This window comes from Eimeria tenella, genomic scaffold (assembly GCF_000499545.2).
Source record: "Eimeria tenella Houghton genomic scaffold, Eth_scaff12, whole genome shotgun sequence".
In the NCBI taxonomy this organism is placed as follows: Eukaryota; Apicomplexa; class Conoidasida; order Eucoccidiorida; family Eimeriidae; genus Eimeria; species Eimeria tenella.
In genome coordinates this window covers 240593-264307 of record NW_013541485.1, presented here as the reverse complement: position 1 = coordinate 264307, position 23715 = coordinate 240593, and the positions used below count along the sequence as shown (strand labels likewise).

At 50.4% G+C, this 23715-nt stretch overlaps 3 protein-coding genes across 3 annotated transcripts; 2 read left to right on the top strand and 1 right to left on the bottom strand.

Annotated features, from left to right (window-relative positions):
• Positions 1-1101: 1101 nt before the first annotated feature.
• Positions 1102-6309, top strand: ETH_00026995 (dynein intermediate chain, putative; the record flags this gene model as incomplete). Its single annotated transcript, XM_013373101.1, has 18 exons — positions 1102-1311; positions 1579-1751; positions 1958-2021; positions 2247-2345; positions 2462-2585; positions 2812-2891; positions 3052-3131; positions 3470-3692; positions 3865-3963; positions 4116-4166; positions 4266-4373; positions 4526-4656; positions 4829-4979; positions 5079-5140; positions 5427-5508; positions 5685-5828; positions 5998-6059; positions 6252-6309. The coding sequence occupies 18 exons, from the start codon at positions 1102-1104 to the stop codon at positions 6307-6309; spliced, it is 2001 nt and encodes a 666-aa protein (XP_013228555.1).
• Positions 6310-9682: 3373 nt separating this feature from the next.
• On the top strand, positions 9683-17860 carry ETH_00026990 (sec23/Sec24 helical domain-containing protein, putative; the record flags this gene model as incomplete). Its single annotated transcript, XM_013373100.1, has 17 exons — positions 9683-11198; positions 11471-11607; positions 11845-13050; positions 13309-13395; positions 13707-13782; positions 13911-13978; positions 14306-14472; positions 14603-14690; positions 15075-15202; positions 15364-15517; positions 15626-15748; positions 15977-16066; positions 16320-16487; positions 16655-16813; positions 17080-17158; positions 17351-17432; positions 17737-17860. The coding sequence occupies 17 exons, from the start codon at positions 9683-9685 to the stop codon at positions 17858-17860; spliced, it is 4452 nt and encodes a 1483-aa protein (XP_013228554.1).
• A 744-nt stretch (positions 17861-18604) lies between these two features.
• ETH_00026985 (aspartyl aminopeptidase, putative) lies at positions 18605-22642 on the bottom strand (the record flags this gene model as incomplete). Its single annotated transcript, XM_013373099.1, has 11 exons — positions 18605-18643; positions 18898-18998; positions 19271-19439; positions 19664-19867; positions 20392-20674; positions 20924-21054; positions 21460-21572; positions 21681-21768; positions 21914-22029; positions 22193-22269; positions 22509-22642. The coding sequence occupies 11 exons, from the start codon at positions 22640-22642 to the stop codon at positions 18605-18607; spliced, it is 1455 nt and encodes a 484-aa protein (XP_013228553.1).
• Between the last annotated feature and the right edge of the window lie 1073 nt (positions 22643-23715).

Here is a 23715-nt window from a genome sequence, read left to right as displayed (position 1 = left end):
AGCCTCTGTGTTTCATTGACTGGCCGCGAGCATGGCCAAAATTCCTCTACAAATGTGGACTTAAGCCTACATTTTTCTTTATCGCCAGCTCCTACCCTCCGGAATGCCTTGCTAGTTTCAGGACCTCCTAGCTTTCAACATAAAAATCTGTATTTTTCGTGAGACTTCGAAGCTAAATGCTCATTTTTACCACTTTGCAGCCAATGCTTCAGCGCACACAACGGATTGTATTTGAAACGGCGTCTGCCAAGTTCCTCGACAGAAACTGCAACAAATTTTGAAAAGCAACTTGAACAAAGCTTCAACTATTCAAGCAGTCAAGTATGTTTAGGTTTCATTTGTGGGTTGGAACATATTGGGGCTAGAGCAGGCCAAGGTTTGCTGTCCACGTTGAAATCCTCGCAGTTTGCGCGAAGCGTAGGTGCATAGACGGCGCGTAATCTGAGCCAACCTAGTTAATAAGTTTGTCAAATACACAATATGTAGGAAGTTTGAGTGCCTTGAGCTGCTCGCAGCAATAGCGAGCAAGTTGCGTCAACTGCCACATGACTACAGTGACAGTCCGCTTGGAGTGCATGTCGAGCCAAGCCACCTATACAACCGTATCCGTTCATTAGAAACATAAATCATTGATTCTTTTCAAAAAATTGGTTTACCAGATAAATATCGCCGCTCTTTGATTGAGTTTGCTTGCCCAAGCTGTGCACGCGGTCTCACACAGCCCCGACCGTTACTGCTAGAGCCTTGTTGGTACTACACTCGGGGCAGCTCTCCTTATAAACTGGCTAGAAGACTTTTCTTTCCATTTATTTCAGCGTATTGCTAGATATTCTTGCTTCAGTCATCAAGTCCCAAACTCACTGCAGTGTAGGGCACTACACCAGGACAGCCGCGAAGAATGAGAACAGGCTGTCTTTCTCCCTCTCACTTCCAACAGGCGTGCAGACTGTCGCCATAGCTAGCTGTTTATGTAAGCAGAGCTAGCAATCTAAGGAGTGACTAGCAGCTTACTTCCTGTTATCAGTGCAGGACGACCCAAGTTCATCCATCCGGCCTCCTGCTCTGCGGCCGCTTCGTTATAGCGAGCCACAAACTGCAGCAATGTCGGCCTCAGGTACCACTGCCCCTCTTACAGATGAGGAAAGGGAGGAGCTCAGGCAACGACTGCAGCAGCGAAGGCAGGAACTGCAACGACAGCAGCAACAAGTGCGGCAGCTACAGGGGAAGGCCTCAGACGCAGTCAGGGAGAGCGTTTTGGCTTATGGGGGCCCTAACGCAGCCTCTGCAGGAGAGGAGGCGGATATTTCTCAAGTACGCATTACCGCAAATACAAGCAGCTGCACCGAAGTGACATTAGCTTGCAGACATGTGCTTGTCCCGTACCATTGTTCGCAAGGGCTTTACTACCGCTGTTCAAACTTGGTTGTCTGGTGCTGTGTGCTTCCAGCATTTCATGCAGCTTTGCGTGCTTCGGCGTCTCTAGGTGAACTCCTGGTTTGTATGCTTCCATGTGTCTGGCTGCGTTTGTGTGTAGTGGTGAATGCAGTTCTGTCGAGCGTTTGTTTGCTTTTTGTGTAGAGTGTGGCATCTCTGCTGAACGAAGTCATTGCTGCTGTTAATGTAGAGCCGACGCCATCTCGCCATGCGGATTCTGCTAGGACAGGGGGAGCGGTGGACGGCCAGGCGGCCTCCGCCAAATCAGCTCCTGCCGTCTCTCCAAAACCCTTTACCAGACCTGGCGCTGCTCTGGAGTAAGCTTGCTGCACTGCTTTGACGCGCTCTATCCAATATTGCCTTAATACCATGCTACCTGGAGCTTGCGACTAAACCAGCCTTTCAGGATGGGTTTCAGGCTGCATCGTGGCAGGAGGAGACAACTGGGCATGGCCCCCTGGCCGTGTCCCTCGTTGGTAGTATTCCCTCTGCTTTTTGCTTTTGTGTGGTACTGGGGATGCAGTCACCGCGGGTTTGCATTTAAAGTGGCGAAGCTGGATGGCACAGAAACCGCAATTCAGCCAAAGGTAGACCAAGCCGCTGTTGCATCTTCGAGTGCAGCGAACTGCAATGAGCAGCACTTTGCGCTGAGTGATGCGTAGTGCTTTTCATAGTTTGCCACCGGAGTGCTCTAATGTATCGTGGAGCAGAGTAGCTCAGACTTGACGATGGGTGTAAGCTAGCATTACTGTGGGGAGTTCGCCGTTGCTTACAATCGCTTGCCGATCTTGATGTGCTGTGTGGCTCATCAGTCCGTAGAAACATTCGACCGCGCAGTTCAGGCCTCAATAGAAAACACTCCGGAGGTCCCTGAAGGAAGCCAAGATGAAGACTCAGAAAAAGGGCTAACTGTGTGTCGTACATGCCTGTTTGGACGAGAATAGTCTGCTTCGCGTCAGCGTAGGGTTCTGTGTCACGCAGTCTTTGCTATTGCCTTTTTGGCTACGTTGGTGCTTCTTTACCTCAGGCGGCTAGGACACTTACGAAGGCCCTTACTATTAAAGGCGCCAGTCCTTTATTACCGGCTGCTGAAGTTGGAAAGACCCCGACAGCCGCAGAAAACCTCGCAGAGCCAGCTCCCAAGATCTTTCGTAGGTGCAGCCCTTTAAGGTTACCCATGACGCCTTATTCGGCCTTCTATTAGATTCAAATACAAGTGGGATGCTACATTTGCATTTTGATCTTCCGAGATCCCACAGGGGCACTGCATCTGCTGTTCGGGAGATGACGAAAGATCGTTGCGTTCTTAATGGTGCACCTGGCGAGTTTAATTTGGTTAGGGTTCCTTACTAGATTTATGAACGCTGGATGCTGCAGATCAGTTATCTGAGGCTGATGGTAAACGCGTGATGGCAACGCCAGAGTTTAGGGAGTTTTTCAGCTCGTCTACTAAGCTTGTGAGCTCCCGTGCTACAGTTTCTTTTCCCACTCCTGTTCTCTAGATGTCTGTCGCTCAAAAGAGTCTCCACAGTGTGTGGACATTGCGCATTGTGAGCGCTCATTCGCCTCATGAGGCAAGACTTTCTAGTGTCCGGCGAATTTGTGTGGCCTCTACAGATTGAAAGGATGCTAGGAGAAGCCGAGGTCTTCAACCCATTTGCTGACTACTCCGGGACAGAAGCAGGCGTTCAAGAAGGGTAAGATAACTGCCGCAGCGCTCAGTCGCTCCGCGCCATACTAATGAGTAAGAGAGCTAGAAAGAACGGAAATAGTCTTGGGAGCTAAAACGGTACTGATTTGGTTCTTTAATGGATCGTAAGCCCCAAATGTAGCGCGTTGTGAGCACAATGCACATCTAATGGTCCAACATCGTGTGGACTGTTCCATCATCTGTAGAGGCCAGTGACAACACAGAAAAGCTATCGGGACCAAATGACTGACTGTGTTGCAGAGTAGTATGAGACACCAGAACCACTAGGGACTGCCTATTTGTTCAGTTGAGGTCGAAATTAATGGCGCAGTTGCTTTTGTTCAGCTCAGTGGAGGTAGTAACATTCCTTGATCTCTACAAAGACACGCGGTACTCCCCTCACCGGGCAGTCACGGACTTGCGGGCATCACCAACATTTCCTGAGCTGTTTCTTGCGGCGTACGGATCCCCCAGTTCCAAATACGCAACCGAGCAGGACGCCGAGGGCTGCGTGTTGGTTTGGAGTTTGGCAATGAAGCAGCGCCCAGAATATGCCTTTACCTGTCAGGTGGGTGACAAAACTCCCACACTGTGTGGATGTCTCACGTCCATAGAGGCCTTGCATATGGGGGAATCCGCAGGTGGAGCGCTTTTTCTTTTTTGCTTGCTAGTAAGAATCCAGGGCTGGCTTGCGGCTTAGAATTTGTCGTTAGTTGCCTACTAGCTGCTTTTTTGCTCAGTCAGCCGTCTGCAGTGCCCTCTTTAACAAATTCCAGCCTTATGTTATCGTGGGCGGCACTTACAGCGGAAGCATCGTCACGTGGGACACGCGAGTGCAAGTAAGAGAATTTGATTTTTCCTGCTCCGCCGGTCTGCCGTCCTGGTTGGTCAGCTACGGAGGCTGAACTCTGAAGAGGCATGGGTGCCCTGGTGAATCATATCGCTTGTGCTTCACCTGGTACTTGGTTCTGCTTGTGTTGCCATGTTGCAGTCTAAACCTGTTCAGAGAACGCCGTTGTCATCTAAGGGTCACACCAGTCCGGTGAGATGCGGTTGGTGCACTTAGCGTGGCACCTCTTGTGGATTGACTTAGACTGATAGGCAAGGATGTGGAGCTGCTGATTCGTATGCCTTTTTGCAGGTCTATGCTTTAGAGATGGTGGGCACGAAAAACGCTCATAATTTGGTGTCTGTGGATACAGACGGTCGACTGTGTCAATGGTCTCTACAGATGATGGGGCAGCCGGCAGTGCGTCTTCGTATCCCCTTGCATCCCAAAAGTTCCTTTGCGATTGTACATACTATAGTCTTCTTTGGCAACTGATTCATGCTTGCCTTGCACACTTGTGTCAAAATGCATGCGCTTTCAATGCGGCGAGCGTGTGGCGCTGTCTGAAACAGGAAACGCTTGATTTGAAGCGTGGCAGCCGTGACGTCTGCGTGGAATGTGTCTCCTTTGCGGAGGCGGAAGTAAACGACTTGTGTCTAGGCTCTGAGGATGGCTGTCTCATGACGGCCAACATCCACGGAAAGTAAGCGGTGGTGCTACTGCCATTTTTACGGCTTTCCCGTTGGCTGTTTTAGTCCGGATCACCGCAACAACTCCTACTGTATCAATGCTGGTACTGTTCGTCATTCTTGCTTCGAGTTGCCAAGCTTTGCACTATGTTGCTCTGTTCCCGGCGCTCCATCGTCTCTGTTCAGCAAGGCTGGCGTGATGGATGTGTATGAGGCTCATGGTGGTGCGCTTACATCCCTTCACTTCCACCCTGGCATGACAGAAGGCTCGAGAGACTATTCTCATTTGCTCTTGTCGTCATCAGTGGATTGGTCCATCAAGCTCTGGAGCAGCAAAGTGAGGACAGAATTTATCCTGCCACAACCGGTCGTAATCTGCGGTCCAAAATGGCCTTTTGCAAAATTGTTGTACGCTGCGTTCTGCCAACTCCTGCAGAACCTGGCAGAGCCCCTAGGCTGTTTCGAGGGCAGCGATGCTTATGTATACGATGTCAAATGGTGAGTTGATTATCTTGCAGTTCACTGATCTCCTTAGCTCCAAAAGCCATCAACATTTGCTGTATCCTTTGGTAGCTTCTCACAGGACTAAGACTTGTGCCCTTGCGTGTCTCAGAGTTCAGAACTCAGAATTTAGGGCTCAATGTTAACATTTTTATCCCTTCATGCAGCCCCATTTGATTTTCTGGAAGCCTGTGCATGTCTCCTTAAGGGGGTGCATCCCTCTGGCTTGATAGCCAAGGACCTTTTGTATGTGTACCTTTGCTTCTATCCGCGCGTGTTCTAGGCACCCGACCAGTCCGGCTGTTTTTGCCAGCACGAACGGCAACGGTACCTTGGAGTTGTGGAACCTCGCAAACGACTGGGCGGTTCGTCAGTTTGTATCGATTCTTTCTCGGGTTTGGGCATCTCACACATTGCTACACGCCAGGGCGTACAAGATCGAATCATGGGTTTGGTCTCTAGGTTCCTCCACACATCTAAAAAAAGTGAAAGACTTGAGAGGAACCACGGCGATACGGTGCTGCATCAATTGCCTCTGCAGACGCCAGCTTTTACGAGCCCGAAGCCTGATGTCCCCCTGGGGGCTCACTTAGCCAAGAACAAGGTGGCTTGGTCAGCGGATGGAAGACGCCTTGCCACCGGCGATGCAATGGGAAACATAGAAATGTGGAATGTATCACCCCAGGTTAGGAATTGCAGTTGCTGTAGTTCTAAGAACTTTAAGTTAAAGTGCGCTGGTGTATCTGCCAGCTCCAATTTGGTAGGGACCGGGACATTTCTTTTCGCAGAGTGAGGTCAGTGACTCAAGGCCTTTGAGATTTCCATAGTGATTCGGCTTCCTAATTTATGTGCAGGTATACCAACCGCGTGCTGAGGACAGTGAGAAGTTTGACAGGCACATAGAAGGGGCCAAACCGTGAGCTTCCAGTTGGACTCAAATTAGCTTCTGTGATGGCAACAACTCCTTTCTAAGGAACATTTCTGTCGTGAAGAAATTAAAGGTGTTTCCGTGGTGCCAGCTGTTTTGTTGCTTTGGGCATTTTGTGGTAATCTTCGGGCAGCTCATATTTGGGTTATTTCGCGTGCTGCCTTGTGGTCTTGACTGAAGGGTTCTCGAAGAGGACGTCTCTGGGGAGTCTCCTGGGCAGCTCGCTTTTGCTGACTAGGCTGAGCACATTCAACTTTTCTCCAGCGGCGCTGATTACCTCATTTGTCTAGCTGATTTTCTCAAATCCAGTGTTCGTTTGCTTATATGCATATTTTTATTTCTTGTTTCTTGGAGACCGCTCATTTCTCTTTCATAGGGGCAGGTAATGGGCTTCCACAAGAATACCTCCAGTTATCAGATTTGTTTCCTTAAGGATATTCTTTGTCACTGCTGCCTCACGGACAACCGCATGTGCCGGCTAAGCGGGCATGCCTACGTTTGGTGGTAGCCTATGTACTGGACGAACCACCGGTCTCGCAGCCACGAAAACCTAGTAAACTGTTGTCTGGCCACGAAGAGTACGGGCATGCCTTAAGAGGGAGGTTGGGTGTTTTGCTTCGCTGTTACGTGTTGTGGGCAATAGTGACGGGATGATCTGAGTTACTGAAAAGCAGTGTTCATTTCAGCGACAGGCAATTTCAGGCAGATGTCGATCTGATTTCGTGAATTTGAGCGTGTCACGCGCGCCATTTTACAGTTCGAAATCGTTTGCGCCTGGAGAGCACGTTACACAGCCGAAATAGACTGCGACGCCGAAATAATGGACGGATACGCAGTCTCCCGTGAACGGCAACCTAATGCGAAAATGCCCCTATCTATTTTGAAGAGAACAAAACACATCTGCCGGGTTTTTTTGCCATTTCGCATAAACGCTGGTGCTCCTCGTGCCTTGTACGTAGAGGTTGAAGAGCCAAAATACTTCTCAGTGTAAAACAAAGGCAGTCGCGCAAGGCAAACGTGAGCTGCTTCTAACGGTAAAAGTTCTCCCCCACTGCAGGGATAACATAGATGCCTGGGGGAAATCTGCCGGGATGGGTGTTGTCTCGAAACTGCTCGAGTCATCGGAGCATGCACGTGCTAACGCTTCCAAAGCTTCTTGCGCGTGTCTTGAACCCTTCTATTTGAGAGCCCTCTTAAACGATTGCTTCAGTGGCGGAATTGCTACTGCCAATGGCTTATGTAAAGAAGAAACGCAGCGTGTGACCCTCATCACTTTCTTCCGCTTGCGCTTACTTGTAGGTCCTTGACACTGGCCTTGGCTTGACCTTTTCCCAAACAAATTTACAATTTTCCTTGACCTGTACATGCAGTGTATGCATGAATGCGTATAACGATATAAAGCCTTGAGTGGGTTCTTCCATGCTATCTCGTGTAGCAAAACCAATGTTTTAGGCCCTTTCCCCGATTAGAGGCGGAGCCACCCGTCCACTGAGCGTGCAATCATCACAGCTGAAAGCCCCTGTGGCCTGCGCCTGTAAGCTAACCACAGCGTCGCTTGAAAACGTTTGAATGGCATCATAATGGCGACATACCCATCAGATGCCCCTTGATGACTGGAGGGATCTCGGGACGTATTCTCCTATAGTTCTGGGCCAGGGAGCCATAAGAGAAGCAAACCGTGTACCATTAAAAAGTCTTCTGGATGGGCTCTGAAGAGCTTTGTCTTGCTTGCCAGCATTCGCCAGGCAACAATCCTGGATGATTGGGGCTCCGAAGGCTTCCTCCAGGGGTCAAACTACAAACCAGCCCCAGTTGAGTCACACACGGGTATCCCACTAAGCTAGGCGTCATGACCGCTAGCGTAGCCTCTCTAGACGCCGAACTGAAAACGTCAATTTCCAGTGGCTCCGCATCCATGTAAAATGTTTACACTTCTCCCAACGCTGCCTTCATCATTCGGAGAGCTATAACCGGATGACATTGATGCCCAGAGGAGCGGTGTATCCCCTACACCCTATGCTGAAGTCATCTCACTAAAATTTTTGCTTGTCTCTCTTTCGTAACCGGCTCACATTGACGCCCAAAGGAGCGGTGTAGCCCCTGCTCCCTACGTTTAAGTTATCTCACTAAGGTTTTTGCTTGTCCCTCTTTTGTACCGTTCTAGGGTACACTTGACTTTAGCGCTAGTTGCGTGTGCTTGTGCCAGTTAACTAATTCTCTGCAAGTACTACCGTACCAACTGTTGCAGTGTATACAGACATGTAGCGTCGCCTGCCTTCAGCTTAGCGTCACATCTAAAATAACAAGGTTTTTCAAACTATTCTGTACTATTGAGGACCCTCGGCCAACAGCGCTCGTCTAGAGGGGACATGTTTGGTGAGACCCGAAACAGGCGTCCGGCGCCTCTCGCTGTATACGCGCTACACTACGTAACCCTAAAGCAATCAAGCCACAGTATGACAAAAAGAGATCGGATATCTGCTGGATATAGTATATAGAAACACAACGATACCAACGGAAGCCTCAGAATCCCCTCAACAGGGCGCCGCTTCCAAAGTCGAATCCGACACGTATAGAACCCTGCAGGATGCATTGCCAATGCTGCTTTAGAGGATGACAACAGTGCAAACGATAGCATCCAAGAATTAGTTCGTCATAATCGCTGCCATTTTATCAACTACTTCGCACGCTAGGGCTACAAGGGGACCCCTGCCTGTCTCTTGAATGTCACGCAGAGTCATCCATGCATGCCCCCGCTCGTCTGCCGAGACTGCTGCAAGGACTCCCCTGCCGCAGGATGTCTTGTGGGGCGTCGAAATATCATTTTACTCAAGGTGATTAGAGGATATAAACAGAAACCGACTGGGTGGTCACGGACCTGCGTGCTTGGCATGCGGCTGCAGTTGCGACAGAGGAGCGGTAGCACCAGCGGCTGGAATTGCAGCTGTTGCTGCCCCTCTAGTAATATTTGCCTTCTGGGCAGTAGAGCTTGCCTTTGGTGGCACATAAACCTCCATGCCGTTTCTTCTTGGGCTGTAAACAGTTTGCTCTGAAATTTGACGGCTGAGGGGCCCCTCGCAGAGCTTTGTGGTGCCCAGGGACTACAACATCAAGGACCCAACAGCCCCAGATTTTCTAGGCAACTTCACTGTGCCGACGGCGCCTTGTTCGCCGTTCAGTACAGTACAGCACCGATTCTTGCTCGCTTATTGGAAAGTGTCTGGGACCCCTGGTGCTCCTGCCTGCCCTACTCTTGCGCGCTGCTGCCGCTCTTTTCACCACAAGCAGCAGACACCCTCCTACTGCTGCTTCTGTAGGCCACGAGCAGAAGCACCGCACTAGAACTTTTGTACCAGCGTCTGCCGACGTGGCAGAGACAGCGTGGTAGAGGCTCCTCTTAGCCGCTAGGGCTTCGGTAGTCTGTCGCAACTTAACGTCAGCCAGGCCCCGCCCTGGCAGCATCGGGGCCACCCTGCAATCATCTGGGAGACCAGTCAGATGTGCGGAGTTGCTTGGCAGGCTTTTCAGGGCCTCCGGGCATCCACCGAAACAGCGGCTCGTGACACTGCAGCAGCAGCATTGGCCGCAGCAGAAAACGGCGGAGAAACACGATGAGCTCGGACAGCAACGACCCACCGAATCCCCCTCTTCAGCAGCGCCATCGGCAGGAGCAATACCAACACCGCAGCGTCCCGCGCTCCCTTGCTGCTGATAATGCTCAGGAAGACCCACGGCGTCAGCCACAAAACTGGCAAGAGACAAGGCAAGAGATGCAGTATCCGCCTTACCCCACTGCCAGCATCCCGTACCATCAACAGGATATGCACCTAAAGCCCGGAGCGATACATCACCAGCCTCAGTTGCAGCCAATGCAGTGGCAGCAGCAGGAGGCGCAGCAACCACTACGGTGGCAGCATCACGCGCCACAAACAGGTCAGCAGCAGCAGGCGCAGCAGCGGCCTCAGCTGCTAACTCAGCAGCAGCAGATACGGCAACATCTGCAGCAGCCACTGCAGCAGCCACAGCAGCCTTTGCAACAGGTTGGACCACAGCAGCAGGTGCTGTACCAGCCGCAGGGATACCTAACATCTCAGCTTCAGCCACTTTCGCAGCAGCAAAAGCAACAGGAGCTGCAACGACATATCCAGCCCCAGAAGCAGCAACAATCCTCGTTGGGGCAGGGTGGTGGGAGCGAGATGCAGTATTCAATGCCACAACAAAACGCGCCGAGAAGTGCGGCCAATGCATTAGGTCGCCCGGCCGATATATCCGCATCACGATTGAACGGCTACCCTGCTGCTTCTACTGCTGCACCAGCTAATGCCAACGATCCGGCCAGCGCATGGAGACTTCTCCAAAGCACAGGGCAGCACATGAGCTCCAGCGTTGTTGCAGGGGCTACTGCAACAAGTGGAAGGCCCTTTTTGCAGCAACCGGTGCCGCCGCAGCAGCACCAGCGGGAACAGCAGCTGGGGCAACCGCAGCAGCCGCCTGTTCAGCAGCAGCCTTCCTTTTATGCGTCTCAGGAACCCCTGTCAGAAACGATGCAGCAACCGTCGGCGCTTTGCGAGCCAGTGCAGTACACAGAAGAACAGTGTGCATTCCCACCTGAGCCGCAACAGTCCCACGTGCAGCAACGGTTCCAACACCAAGAAGAGGCGTTGTCACAGCGCCAGTCAATGCCGCAGCAGAAGCTGCTGCAGTCGCAGCAGTACATACAGCCGCAGCAACAGCAGCAAAAAGTGGCGGAGCCAGCTGCTCCCCAGCAGCCGGAGCCGCTTCCCGCGTCTGCTCGCCCGTTTCCCTCACAGATATTCGAAAACGCAGCGCAGCAGCAATACGATGGGTCACACGGGAGTAGGCCTCAACCCCCACAACTGGAGAGGCGTTTGCCCTCTCTTATGGGGGTGGGCTTGGGATCGTTTCCCTCTAGTGCGGAGTCCAATGGGGTAAAGAACTCTTCGGATAAAGTTGAAAACACTCGGAATCCACAGCCGCAACAGCAGCAGCTGCAGCAGCAGCAGCCGCAGGATACGTTTCCAGAAGACATGCCGCCACTGCAACCACTTGCACGCCCCATCAACAACAGAATAGACCCAGCCCACATACCTCGCCCAGAATGGAATGGTGCATCACACAATATCGGTGCATAAAATGATGCTGCTGCTCCTGGTGCTGCTCTCCTTGCTGTTTTTCTTTGATATGCCACTCAAGCTCTTAGAGAAGATGAAGCATTTCCCTCTTCAAGAGGCATACAGTTCACGTCTGCTGCTCTCATCCCTCAGTCTTGTTTGCTCGTGGTTCGGGCCTATCGGCTTGCTGCATTGGAGTTGTTTGTTATTCTTTGGATGACCTGGGAAACTCCTTTTTCTTGTTCTGGTGAGTGTGCGTGCTTCCAGAACAAATAACAAATGTCTGCGGCAAGCGAATAGAGACAGATAAGCCAGGAGCGTCTCCTCCTTCTCCAGCCGGATTTTACACAGCCGTCGACAAGGGCTGCTGCAGTTGCAGATTCATGCGCTCTACCATCAACCAGGTATGAAACTGGCTGGTGCTTGTGTTTCTGTTGCTGGTGGGGGTGCTACTGGTGGTGCTGCTGGATTTCGTTTTCTTCTTTCCACACACTATGTGGGTGTGTTATTATTGGTTTCCGTTCTATGCGATTGCTGGAGCTGCTGAAAACTGTAGGGTACCGACTGAAGCAGAAAGAGCAGCCCTGTGCCCTGGGTTACCTCTGTTATCTCCGCAGCTGCTGCCATCGTTGCTTCTGCAGGTTCCAGCATTTAGCCACAGCCTAGAGCTTTCCCGGTTGCCATTTGCCCTTGTCGTAACTCCTTTTGCTGCACAGCCTCCCACTGAAGAGGCAGTGCCGTTGGTAGATTTGAGGATTAGCAAATGCCAGGCGGAGCCTTCATACTCATACTATGGCCAAGGCGTAGTAGCAGCTCCAGCAGAGCAAGATAGAGCTGGCTTGCAGGCACAAACAGATTTTTTTGGGGGCTACTTCGAGGTAGAAGACTCAGAATCGGACGAGGACATCAACAAAGGAGGCAGCAGCAGCAGGAACAGCACTGCTGCGGCATCTAGTGAAAACCGAAGCAGCAGCAGCGCAAGAAGGGGGACAAACAACGAAGGAATAGTTCGCTGCAGTAATTGCATGGCGTACATAAGCCCTTTCATGTCTTGGGCAAGTAACAGCACTCATTGCGTCTGCAATCTCTGTGGTTCCTCTTTCGAGCTACCCCCGTTTTACCTAACTTTGCTCGACCAGTACCGCAGTGGTTTGCGCGGGGGTGGTAGCTTGGGGGGCACAGCAGTTGAGGCGGACAGGTATTCAAAATATCGCAGGATAGAGTTGTGGAAGGGCTCCGTCGATTTTGTTGCCCCGAAGGCATTCGCTGTTGCCTCGAAACTCGCTCAACTGCAGCGTGCAAGGAAAGCACAGCTGCTGAAGCTGTTGCACATAGAAAGTGAAGCCACGAGGCAGCAGCAGCTTCGGCAACAGCAGCAGAACCTAACAGAGCAACATGGACCACAACAGCAATTCAACGACCTGGGCCAGCACCAGCAAGTGCAGCCTAGCAGCTGCGGCAGCGCGCAGGCTGCATCGTCACTCAAAGAGGGTTCTGAGAGCCTGTCCTTTGACATCGTTTCCAGATGCAGCAACAACAGCAGCGGCATGCGTCCATGTATAGTTTTCGTTGTTGATGCAACAGCGCCAAGTTTTTCTTCGGGCCTTTCTCAGGCAGTTGCAGCGGGTCTGGGACAAGTGTTGCAGGATGTATGCCTACAAGTGGATTTGTGTCTGATTCTTGTAACGGACAGACTATATTTCATTCCCAACTACGCGCAAGCCCTATCGCCAACTCAGCAGGAGCAGCAGCAGGAACTGCAGCTGCTGGTCGTGGATGACGTGTTGGAGCCCTTCTTGCCGATCCCTGTAGAGCATTGTTTCTTCCGACCTCAAGATAGAGATAGAGTATGGGACACCCAGCTGTGCGCTTATTGATGCACTCCTGTAGACGGGATATTAGCGAGTTAAATCGAAGAAGCAGGAGAGCTTTGCTGGGGAGCATTCTGCCTAAACTGTTTTCCAAGTCAGATGCAGATGAGGGCCCCATTGGATGGAGATCCGCATATTTGCAGCTCGAATACCCTCCACTTTTGTAGAGTTAATAGCTGGAATAGTACAATTTCTGTCACAATGATGCGGTGTGGTGTGTCTCGGGTTTTGCAGCTGTTGTGGGCAGTCTCGCAGCTCCCCCTGGCAATCAACAACTGCCTAAATATCTCGCAAACCTCAGCAGCAAATGCCGCGTTAAAGGTGATCTAATAATGTGCTAACAGCAGATAGCGTGGCAACGGATTCTCTTGTTTTCGGAGGCATGCTGCAAGTTTCGGTGTTTTAGAGTGGCAGCGTCAGCAGTTCATATCGCTGCTGGTATAGAATTAGTGCAGTATTAGGTGCAGCAGTGTGTACCCGCTGATGTACAACAGCCGCACTTGTTCCCGGCATCTTGCCTCCGCGCTGGGTTGGACCGCTTCTTCTCTTGCGGTTTCTTCGATTTCGTCAATAAGGCCTAAGACATCCTCTGTATGACTATGCAGTACTGTGTTTCTGTGTGCTCTTTTCAGGTGGCTGTCGATTTAATAGCTGAGAGGTCGGCCGGGGGAATGGTGGAGATGTTTTACTGCACGTTGCCGGACATTGGTGAGGCCCGTTGCTGGTTGCTGGTGTCCGTGCAGTGGCTTCTAACATTTAGGGCATCAGATTTACAGCTTGTGAGCTAGCATTCAGGACTCGCTCCTTTCGTTTGCTAGTGTGTGCACGTCTCACAGGGGTCGGTGGGCTGAAGCAGTCTACTGGAGCATCAAACGGGCCAGCGAAGGCCACCGAAATTCACCAAGTGTGTTTTTATAGGGGCATTCAGGCGGGCGAGGAAAGAAGATAACGATAATTTGAAACGAAAAGAAAGTCGTGATAACTGCAGATCTGTGGAAAAGAGACACGTAGATAGACGCACAGAGGCTCAGAAGCAAAAACACGTAGACTACGCAAGAAGGCTTGTCAGTGTCCTTAAACATTATTTTGCAACAGTGCACGTTAGTATTTTTTGCTGGAAATAAAGAAGAAAGTGGAATGGAAGGGTTAACAGCCAGATGTGAAGGTGTGGATGGGAGCAGCTAAGGGTTCATCCACTCAGAGTGGGGATCTGCTTTTTGTTCTGTCGCAGCAAGATTTTTACAATTCCATCATCACAAGATGTTTCTCAGCATGCGCATGCATTGACGTTTTCGCATGCCCACCGCCCAATCTAGCGCTAGAGCTCCAGTCTCTCGGCTTTCCTGCACAGCAGACCGGGGGCGACATTCATTTTGTGCCTGAATTCTGCGCCTCAAGGTGACACTAACTGGCTGCCACTGACACTGGAAGTCGGATAAGATAGTAAAGATACTCTCGGCGGGCGTTTGCCGTGCGTCGTGGGGGAGTTCAGAGTATTCTGTTTGGTCTGTTCCTATGTTTTCTGCAGAGATAAGGAATGGGTGGCGGCGGAGATTAAGCGTATCTTCACTTCTTGCTTTTATTTTGACGTTGAATTCAAGTTGCGTCTTTCCAAGGTCTGTTTCGCTTGTGGTTGATGCCGCGTCCTCCACACGCCCTCTATGCAGACACGTGTGCTACATAATGTTAAGAGTTCCTTTTGCTATCTCTCCTTTTATCGAAGTCAAACTGTTTGCGGCGGTGGCAGCAGGCGTTACCCGTGCACCTGTTGCATGTTTCGTGTTACGAAAACGCAAGCATCTGACTGGAGAAATGCTACTGTTGCGCCTGCTATTATTGCGGCAAAAGATTTACTGGGCTTAGAGAGCAGGGTTATTACTGCAGAGCCCCTTAGGCCCTGCTGCTAATCGGGTGCAAGTCCCACCCTTGAACGCTCATGCTGGAAATGCAGTGATAGGGAGTCGCCTGTGCTATTTTTGATGCTCCCGGTTGCGTTGCAGGGCTTGGCCGTGGAGAAGATCTTGGTTTCATTTTCTGGAGCCAGGTCACTCGTGGACCAGGGCACCTTCCGGCTGCCTCGCCTAAGTGCTCAGTCGAGCTTACTTTTTCAGCTTAAGCACACCGAACAGTGTGTCTTCAACATTTAGGGGTGGTTTCCTGGTAGATTTTAGAACTGTGAAGTGCTTTTTGGGTGAAAGGGTAGGAGGAATCTCGAAGTGGAGCCTATTTTGTAGGGTTTGTTTTCAAACGTAGACTTCATGGCACGATTTTCTAGTGTGTGTGAGGCAGACTGGAGACGCAGAAAAACGTGTATGCTCAAAGTGTTTGCGCGTACACTCCCATGCATCCCTCTAGAAAAGTACCTAATCGGCGTCTGCTGAGGGTTCACTCACTATCGCTGCCGACAACATTTTCTCTTGCGTCCCTCTTCCGTTATGCAGAGGTACGAGCCTTGCACCTGACGCTGCTCCTCAAAGCACTGCAGTAGAGCTCTGCCATTGTGTCGCATTATTTTTCGAGAGCATCACTGGTAAACTTCTGCTCATATCAGGTAGATGCCACAGCGTTCCTCATGGCAAGGACGTCGGCCATAATGGAACTTCATCAGGAGCCCAACTGGAGAGAGAAAGCTATAAAAAACCTTGTCGAGATACTCAGCGCCTACCGCATAAATGTAAGATACCTCGGAAAAGCCTATATATGGCCTGTTGCCTCTGCATCGCTGTCTCAGCAGTATGTTGAGTTATTCTTTTGAGGAATTCCGCGGTTTTGCAGATGCTTGGGCTACAGGGGGCTATTGAGCGACTTGTTTACAAAGTTGCATCTGAATTTAAAACTAGCTTTGGCACTGAAGACGTCTTCAGTTCCGCTTTTATCGCCTTGTCCTTTTTTGTGGACGCAGTGCGCCAGCGCTTCCTCTGAGGGTCAGCTTATCTTGCCTGATTCTCTCAAGCTTCTCCCCGTGTACTTGCAGGCGTTATTTAAGCACGCTGTAAGACAGCCTCAAAATTTTCTCCCTGCGCAGTCATTTTCCATTCTGTCTATCTTAAACTCTTAACTTAAGGGAAACTCTGCTTTGGCTGACTGAGTAGTATTTGGTCTCACAGTAGGGGTGGCGCATGCTGGCATGTTTGCACAAATATTGCAAACTAGAGGTACCTGGTCATAGCCACAGCAGCTATCCCCCTATATGGTAAATACGAGAGTAGTTGACTGCGAAAGCTGCGCATTGCATTTACCCGCAGGCTTTCCGCCAGTCGACAGTGGACCCTCAGGTCCGTCTGTTCCAGTTGCTGCAGTTCTTGCGGATGTCGATTTCGGAGTTCTCCACCCACCTCTATCCACGGCTGTGTCTTGTACACAAGTCTTACGTACAGCCACCTACGGTCAAAGAGCGCAAAGCTCTTGAACGGGTAACTTGGGTTTCGTGAATCACTTTTCCATCCCAGCAGCTGAGGTGGAGCTCTGAGTAGCGTGTTCATTCGCGTGTGTACTCCGTACATAAACTCTCTGGGCTTGCCGGTAGCGTAGCGATGAAGTTGGCCTCTTCCTTGCAGTAACCTTTGCGTCTGCTGCGCAGCTGGGGGACTATTCGGGTGTCGGCGACTTCGTCTGGATGCCCCTTTCGTTACCGGCTAGCGGAACGAACATTTTGAGTGACGGGGTATATTTATGTGAAGCCGGGTCATATATGTTGCTGTACATAGGCCAACATGTACGGCGAGAATACATACTTGACGTGAGTACAATTATGTGATTCTATAACTTTAGTAAGCAGGGAGAAACGCCTGGCTTAATGTGTTTTTGCCGGAAATGTGAAATTTTCTATTGCATAATTGCAGAAGTAACTGCACACAATCATGGAAACGTGATGCCTTTCATAAAGGTGCATTCTACATAAAAGCACGGTTGCACAAGAGTGTGCAGCTGAAGTGTAGATGGGCGGGCGCGTATAAATGTACTTAGTTAGATCTGATCAGCTTTTTCTCCTCTCCATGTGTGCAGCTGTTCGGCTTCGACGCGAAGTTGGACGAGCGCTCAACGGCAGAACTACGCCTGCAGAATGTCGAAGGAACTGCTGGGGGTGCGATGCCCATCTCTCCTGCATTGTCATGAATCCATGAATATTGGCATTCATGTGAATGGCTGTCTCCCCATATGCTATTTGCTTTTCTCTGCATACTTTTGCGCAGGAAGTGATGGACTAGTAGGTACGGTAGCATACATTCTTCTCCGTAAAGCGCTAGTTGTTCTGTGCTCTTTCTGATCTCTGCAGTAAAAGTTCTTCGCGTCATTGAACAAATTCGTTTCGAGAAGTTTGATGCGCCTTTTATCCCCCTGCGCATTGTCGCACCAAGGTGAGGGCGAGATAGTTTACCCAAACAAAAGGCCAGTTCGCTCAACGTCTTAACTGATCGGTTTGCGTGATGGTATTTAAGCGCTCTAAATGCGTCACTAAAGTTGCGTGAACCTCTGCCGGACATTACGCGGTGGGGCGTGTATGTAGCGTTGCAGAATAATTTCCCACCTTATTACGATATTGGGCATTTGGTTCTGAAGCCTGGGAGGAAGGCCAAGGGAGACGATTTGTCACATCACTTTCTTTGAAGCAATTTGGGCACACAGGAATGGCTGCTTGTGGGTATGTGCTTTGAGCCACAGGTCTTCAGACGAAACTCGTCTGTTGACGCACCTGATTGAAGACCCGTTGAGCGGAGATGGGAGCTACGTAGATTTCTTGTGCGACCTCCACAAGCGAGTGCATGCGAGGATGGAGGACAACTGACGTACTAGCACGCTGCATTTAAGCTGGTTGTGGATGAGAAGAATATGCCCGTGAATATGTTACTTTGTACAGAAGGCGTCTGTACGTATGCACACGTGCTCGTGTACCTAAATAGTGAGGCACTTTTACAGGTCGCGGCACAGGGCGATCTACTCTTGCCGGGCCGTACCCAATACTTGCGCTTAGGCTTCATCTTTGTAGGTGGACCTTTAATTTATAATCGCGTCTTTTTGGGCCTCGTTGGCTCTCGCGAATAGCTGTCGGGCTTTTCTGCAGCTGGTGCAGCTGCACTTTCAGTTGCCTAGCTCCCCTCTAACTTGCCGCTGGCAGGACAAAGTAGCTGTAAATTAGAGAAACAACGCTGCTTTGGGCCCGCGGGCTTTCTTGCCACCGTGTTCTGTAGGTAAGACGGATGCTTACTATGCCTTGTTTCTCACAAAATTTGGTACGCGCCTTCACGATGCATGACGATAGCACATGGCCGTGAAGTCTAATGTGAGACTCACACAAACGAGGAGTCAACGCATTCGTTATGGCGTGCTGCGGAGCTGCAGCCCTCTGCTCTACAAGCGTCGTGGCGGTATGCTTGATAGAAGGGCTTGTTTTGCAGACGCCGATTTAGGGCAGATAACTGAGCGGAATGACTTGATTGCACCGTTTGCTCTGCAGAAAGAGGCGCTGTGCGGAATGCATGGGTGTTGATTCCGTTTGATGCCATGCATCCACTGATGCATCCTCCCCTCATTAGTTGCTATCCCAACGTCGGAAGTTGCAGTAAACTGCCTGAAAATGCACAACAGTTGAGGGTTTCCGGCTAGCTGCCCGTAACTGCTTTCACTATCTCGCTATCACCTTACGTCTACATGTGGTGCGTATTATTTAACCTTTCACACTTGCAATGCAGAACAGTTACCCTATGCAAAGTCACGACACGCACTTCCCCACATCATGCGTAACAGGTGACTCCAATGCAAGTTCACTCAATCCACTAAACGTGTTCTAATACTGCATCTGCCAAACCGACGCCTCACACATACCTCGAGCAAGTTCTTCAGATACATCAAATCTGTCACTCCGCATATTTCTCTGCACGAGTGCATTGCCCACTGAGCTATCCCGACGTCAACTGTGCGAATTCCTGAAGTCCACAAGCCGCCAAAACAACGAGCTTTCCCTGTCTTTCGTTACACGCAATGATCTGGCAACGTTATTTCCTTGCGGAGTTATCGCCAATGGCTTCTTCTTCTGAGGTGTCTGGGCGTGGCATGGCCACGCCCAGACACCTAGCTCTACGCACTGTGGGCTGTCGCAACAGCCGCAGAGCCTTTGCGTCACCAGCAGATTATTCTGTACCATGTTCACTGTCTTTTATGTATCGAGCGTTTTTAAGGCTCCTCAGAGTCACCTCACCCAGTCGAGCACTCAGCATCGCGCCCACAGTGCCACCGCATCTGCTGTCATTCCGAACAACGAAATCTTGCAAGGGAATATTTGCCTCTCCAGCAATTACACGAATGAAGGACATCGTAGTTGCACTGGAGGCATAACTTTGGTTTGCATTCTCCTTTATAACAACGCCCTGAAGAAAGGCACCAACAGGCGGAGCAGGAAGCTTCATAGATTGGATGGGGATTAAGAGAGCCTCGGAAGTAGACAAGGTTCGTGCTTGCTAAACATCCACTTCGGAAACCAACTGGGCGCAGGTATATGTTTGAAACTGGCGAAACAGAGGCGCACATAAGGAGTGCAAAGTGTAAATGGCAGCAGCACGATGAGCGACAAAATATATTTGAAGCTCAGCACGATGAGCGACAAAATATATTTGAAGCTACGAGCACTCTCGGAACTTTCCTTGTGAAGTGAAGGCTTGTGCTGAGCTTGGTGCTTTTCACTGTAGTTTGGGTGCACGGCATGGGCCATATCGGAGCTGACGATGAAGGACTTCGCAAGGATTTCATGTAGGGCATCTTCGCAACCAATGGCTTTGAGAGACCTCCGCATCCATGTCTGCCCACAAACATGTCAGCCAGTCATTATTATCCCCTGTGTTTTAACCCCAGAGCCACAATTTGTTATACTTGCTCTATCACATATTTTGCGATCTGCATAAAGATACGTACCAAGCAAGCTCTTGTATGCAGCCAATATTGCGGGTGGGAAGATTCAACCCATACATGCACGAGAGCCCAGATAATGTCCCACTCGCCTTAAGCAACTATAAAGCACAAAAGGAAGTGTACAGTTTTCGGCCTTCAAAGTGGCAGTTGTAGAAATAAGAGGTCAGAGCCCTATGCATGAAAGTGTTGGCCTGTCAAAACCTGCTCTGCACCCCCCACTTCATGAAGACAAAAGCGCCAAAATACGAAACACCACAGCGTCGCTAGGCTCAGAAAAGCATGAAGGCAGCCAGACCTTGGTTGTTTATACGTGCAGCTTTGCCTGCGGGCGATAGCGCTAAACAGAAACGGCTCCGACGGGATCTAAGCAAGTGGTGCTGCCCACACTGCCATCGCGCTATCGCACCCGCTCACCTCTAGAAGACTTGAGTTTGCGCCTGCAAGAGACTCGGACCCAACTTCTTCATGGTCAAAGGCTACAGCCATCAAAATTTCTGTTTCTCCGCAGTCTTGCTCTCCCCGGCGCTGGCGAATGCTCGTTTCCACAAGGGCCTCAAAGGCGGCAAAAGTTGAAGCGAGATTGTCCAATCGGGGGCTTTCAATAAATTCCAAATGAATGCCTGCCAACCGGCCAGGCGTCGCGTCCATTAAGCATAAGTCCCAATCCAAAAGTGTCGCGCCCGGCATGCCAATTTCCCTGGGGTGGACAACAGGAATGAACGTGGACGGACAGCCCAATTTATGCATGCTCAGCGCCTAGAGACCGCCAAGTTAAGTCCCACCGCACGGAAAATTGGCAGTACAAAGTATGAAAGGGATTAAGTGGGACAAGAAGAGAAATTGAGCAACAGCAGGCCCAAAGCGCAGTAAAAGGAAGCTAACAGGCAGAGCACAATAGCCGGTCGTGGTGTTCACAAACAGCAAGCAGCCTAAAGGCTACTCTTACTGCATGACTAGACGCTCCAACGCAGGCGGAAGTCGTTGAACTTCACTTTCGCCTTCGTGAATTGAGCTGCCGTTGCCCTGGTTCAGATGCTCAGCTATGACGGAGCACAAGACAGGCTGCAGATGTTGTTCCTGAAGAAATACAGCCTCCCCTGATTGTTTCTGTAAGTAGAAAGGGCAACTACTGCTATACTTATGAAGCGAAACCTCTATGCAGCAACTGTTCATCTTGGAGTGAGCCAAAAGTATGCAAAAAGACTACTTTGCGCGACAACCGTGAGTTCATTAGGTTATCTGTGGCTTTGTGGACTTAGCTAGGCTCCACACGTCCAGCGTAATTATCAAAGAACAGAAAACACCGTCGCACGGTCAGTGGATACTGCATCTAGAGCCATGCATTTTAGAGTGAATACTGAATTCCTGAAAATCCACTGCCTTCTCCGCTGAGCGGGTAGAACCCGTCCACCCTATCAGAATAACGCTCCATTGAAAACAAACCCCCTGGCAGCAGCAACGGGAGAAAAAAGTCCTGCTCACTTTGTTGATCTTTAGGGCCCCAATCTCTTCAGATGTCTTTAAGTGAATTGCGAGGCTCGGCACGTAAAACAGAGGCTTGGGTATGTGCACGAGCCTCTCCTCAACTTTGTTACCTGCGTAATTAGCTCCAGACATGAATTTGTATTGCTTTTTACCCTGGTTTCTTGTATCATTTAAACTAGCACTCCGCCCCTTACACTACACTGATAAACAATACTTACCCGTGCGAAGAACCACCTTTCCAGCTACGCCGAGTCCCCGGTCAAACCAAGTGTGCCAGAGGCCCCCACCGTAGCACTCTACGCTGCCCTGCACAAAGGTTGCACAAAGCATCTGTCCTCCTCACTTGTCTGAATCCGCAGCACCCGTTCATGGGGCCGGTGGTTCCACGCAGTGGAGGCAAAACTGATTTGCTGTATGCGTGGATGTAAGACCCACGCGGTGCGCGCCTAACCATTTGGTAGCCCTCCTTCTCAGCAAATGCGCGAGGACGCAGCCGAAGACAGGGTGAGTCCGAGTGTGTTGCTGTCACGCAGAACCCCCCTGGAAATTCCTTTTGGAAATTCCTTCCTGAATGCAACAGTGCATCTGCGGTAGGCATCTAACCTTTCACCCTGTATTGTGATCAATGCAATTCCAAAGGCCAATAATCAGTACTGTGGCTTCCCTAGTAACAGGCAGGGAACATTTCACCGCACAGTGACACATAGATGTGAAACAAACATACACCTACCAACGACAAATGCGGCGATGCAAGAGCCGTTTCTCATCACGAAGTATCTTCCTCCCTGGGTCATCTTCCAGCTCGTCCTTGTTCACAATGCAAACATAACTCCTCATTACACAGTATGCGTTGGTCATATACAGTGTCTACACGCACTGCTGCATCACCCGTGCGTTTTTGTACACTACTGCTCCTTGCTATTTTGCAGTCTCCAGCGAATCGATTCAGGAGTCGTGCGCACTCCCTCCACTCCCTCTACCACAGCGAAACAAGCATTAGCTGCCAACGCCGTTGTAGGCAGAAGTCGAACGTGCGTGGCGTTTACCGCTCGTGCAACTCCTCGAATCCATAGCCGGCGATGAAGTCCTTGACTGCCTGCACGGAGTGGTATGGGGAGCCTGTCCTGTTGACAAACTTGATAAATCTCCTGGCCAGCGGCGTCGCCTCCTCGAGCGCCATTCTGAAAAGGAGCAAAGAGCAGCACTAGGGACAACGGTGTCTCACCCAATGTATTAGCTGGGGCCAGCATCGCACAAATTGCCTAGAACCCTGAGAGAATGATAGCATATCCATGGTCGCACACTTCGATGCCTTGAGAATGAATATGACGGACTGGCATCTGTCGGTTTGGGTGAAAGTACATCCATACCTTTCAAAGTGAATCTGAGGGACTGGTAAGAGCCTGACTTCCTTTATGAAAATGTCGTTATGGTGCGCTTCCTCCTCAACTGGAAAGACAGACTATAAATTTCAAAGTGTTTCTGTTGCAGTCGTTCACCAACAATCAAGATCGCCTTCTTTCCCTGGTTGTGCTGGATTAACGCATTTGGGGCCCTTCATCCACTAAGGTGACAGGACATTTGGGGCCCTTGATCCACTAAGGTGACAGGAAATTTCCTCATGGGAAGTTCAATAGAAAAGCTAAAATAGCAATGTACTTCAAATGGACAAATAAATGGGTATAAATTTACTAACTTCACAGGGGAAGGACTTCTTGAGCTCATCGAGCTAAAAGCAAGCCTGCGCCTTGCTCCAACACAAGTGGTTCGTTCGAGAGCCTATCTTCTACAGAATTCACCACACAACTTCAGTGCAGCAGCGTTTGATGACTGCGCTAAACTTATGGATAAATTTAAGATATTTTACACATGAGCAATTGACTTCAGGAACTTCAGAAATGGGGGGGGGTTCCCGGGCTGGTGGTGTAGGGGTATCACATCCGCTTCGCATGCGGGGGGTCTCGGGTTCGATTCCCGACCAGTCCACTACCTCAACGGAAGTATTTGAACACTAGGCGTAGTGCTGACATTACGTGTCTTCCTCATCTTTGCCATTAAAATCCTCCCGATCACTTGGGGGCTGGTGGTGTAGGGGTATCACATCCGCTTCGCATGCGGGGGGTCTCGGGTTCAATTCCCGGCCAGTCCACTCCGTTAACGAAGGTATTTGAGCACTAGGCGTAGTGCTGACAGTATGTGTCTTCCTTATCTTTAACTATGTCATTAAATTTCTAGCGATCACTTGGGGGCTGG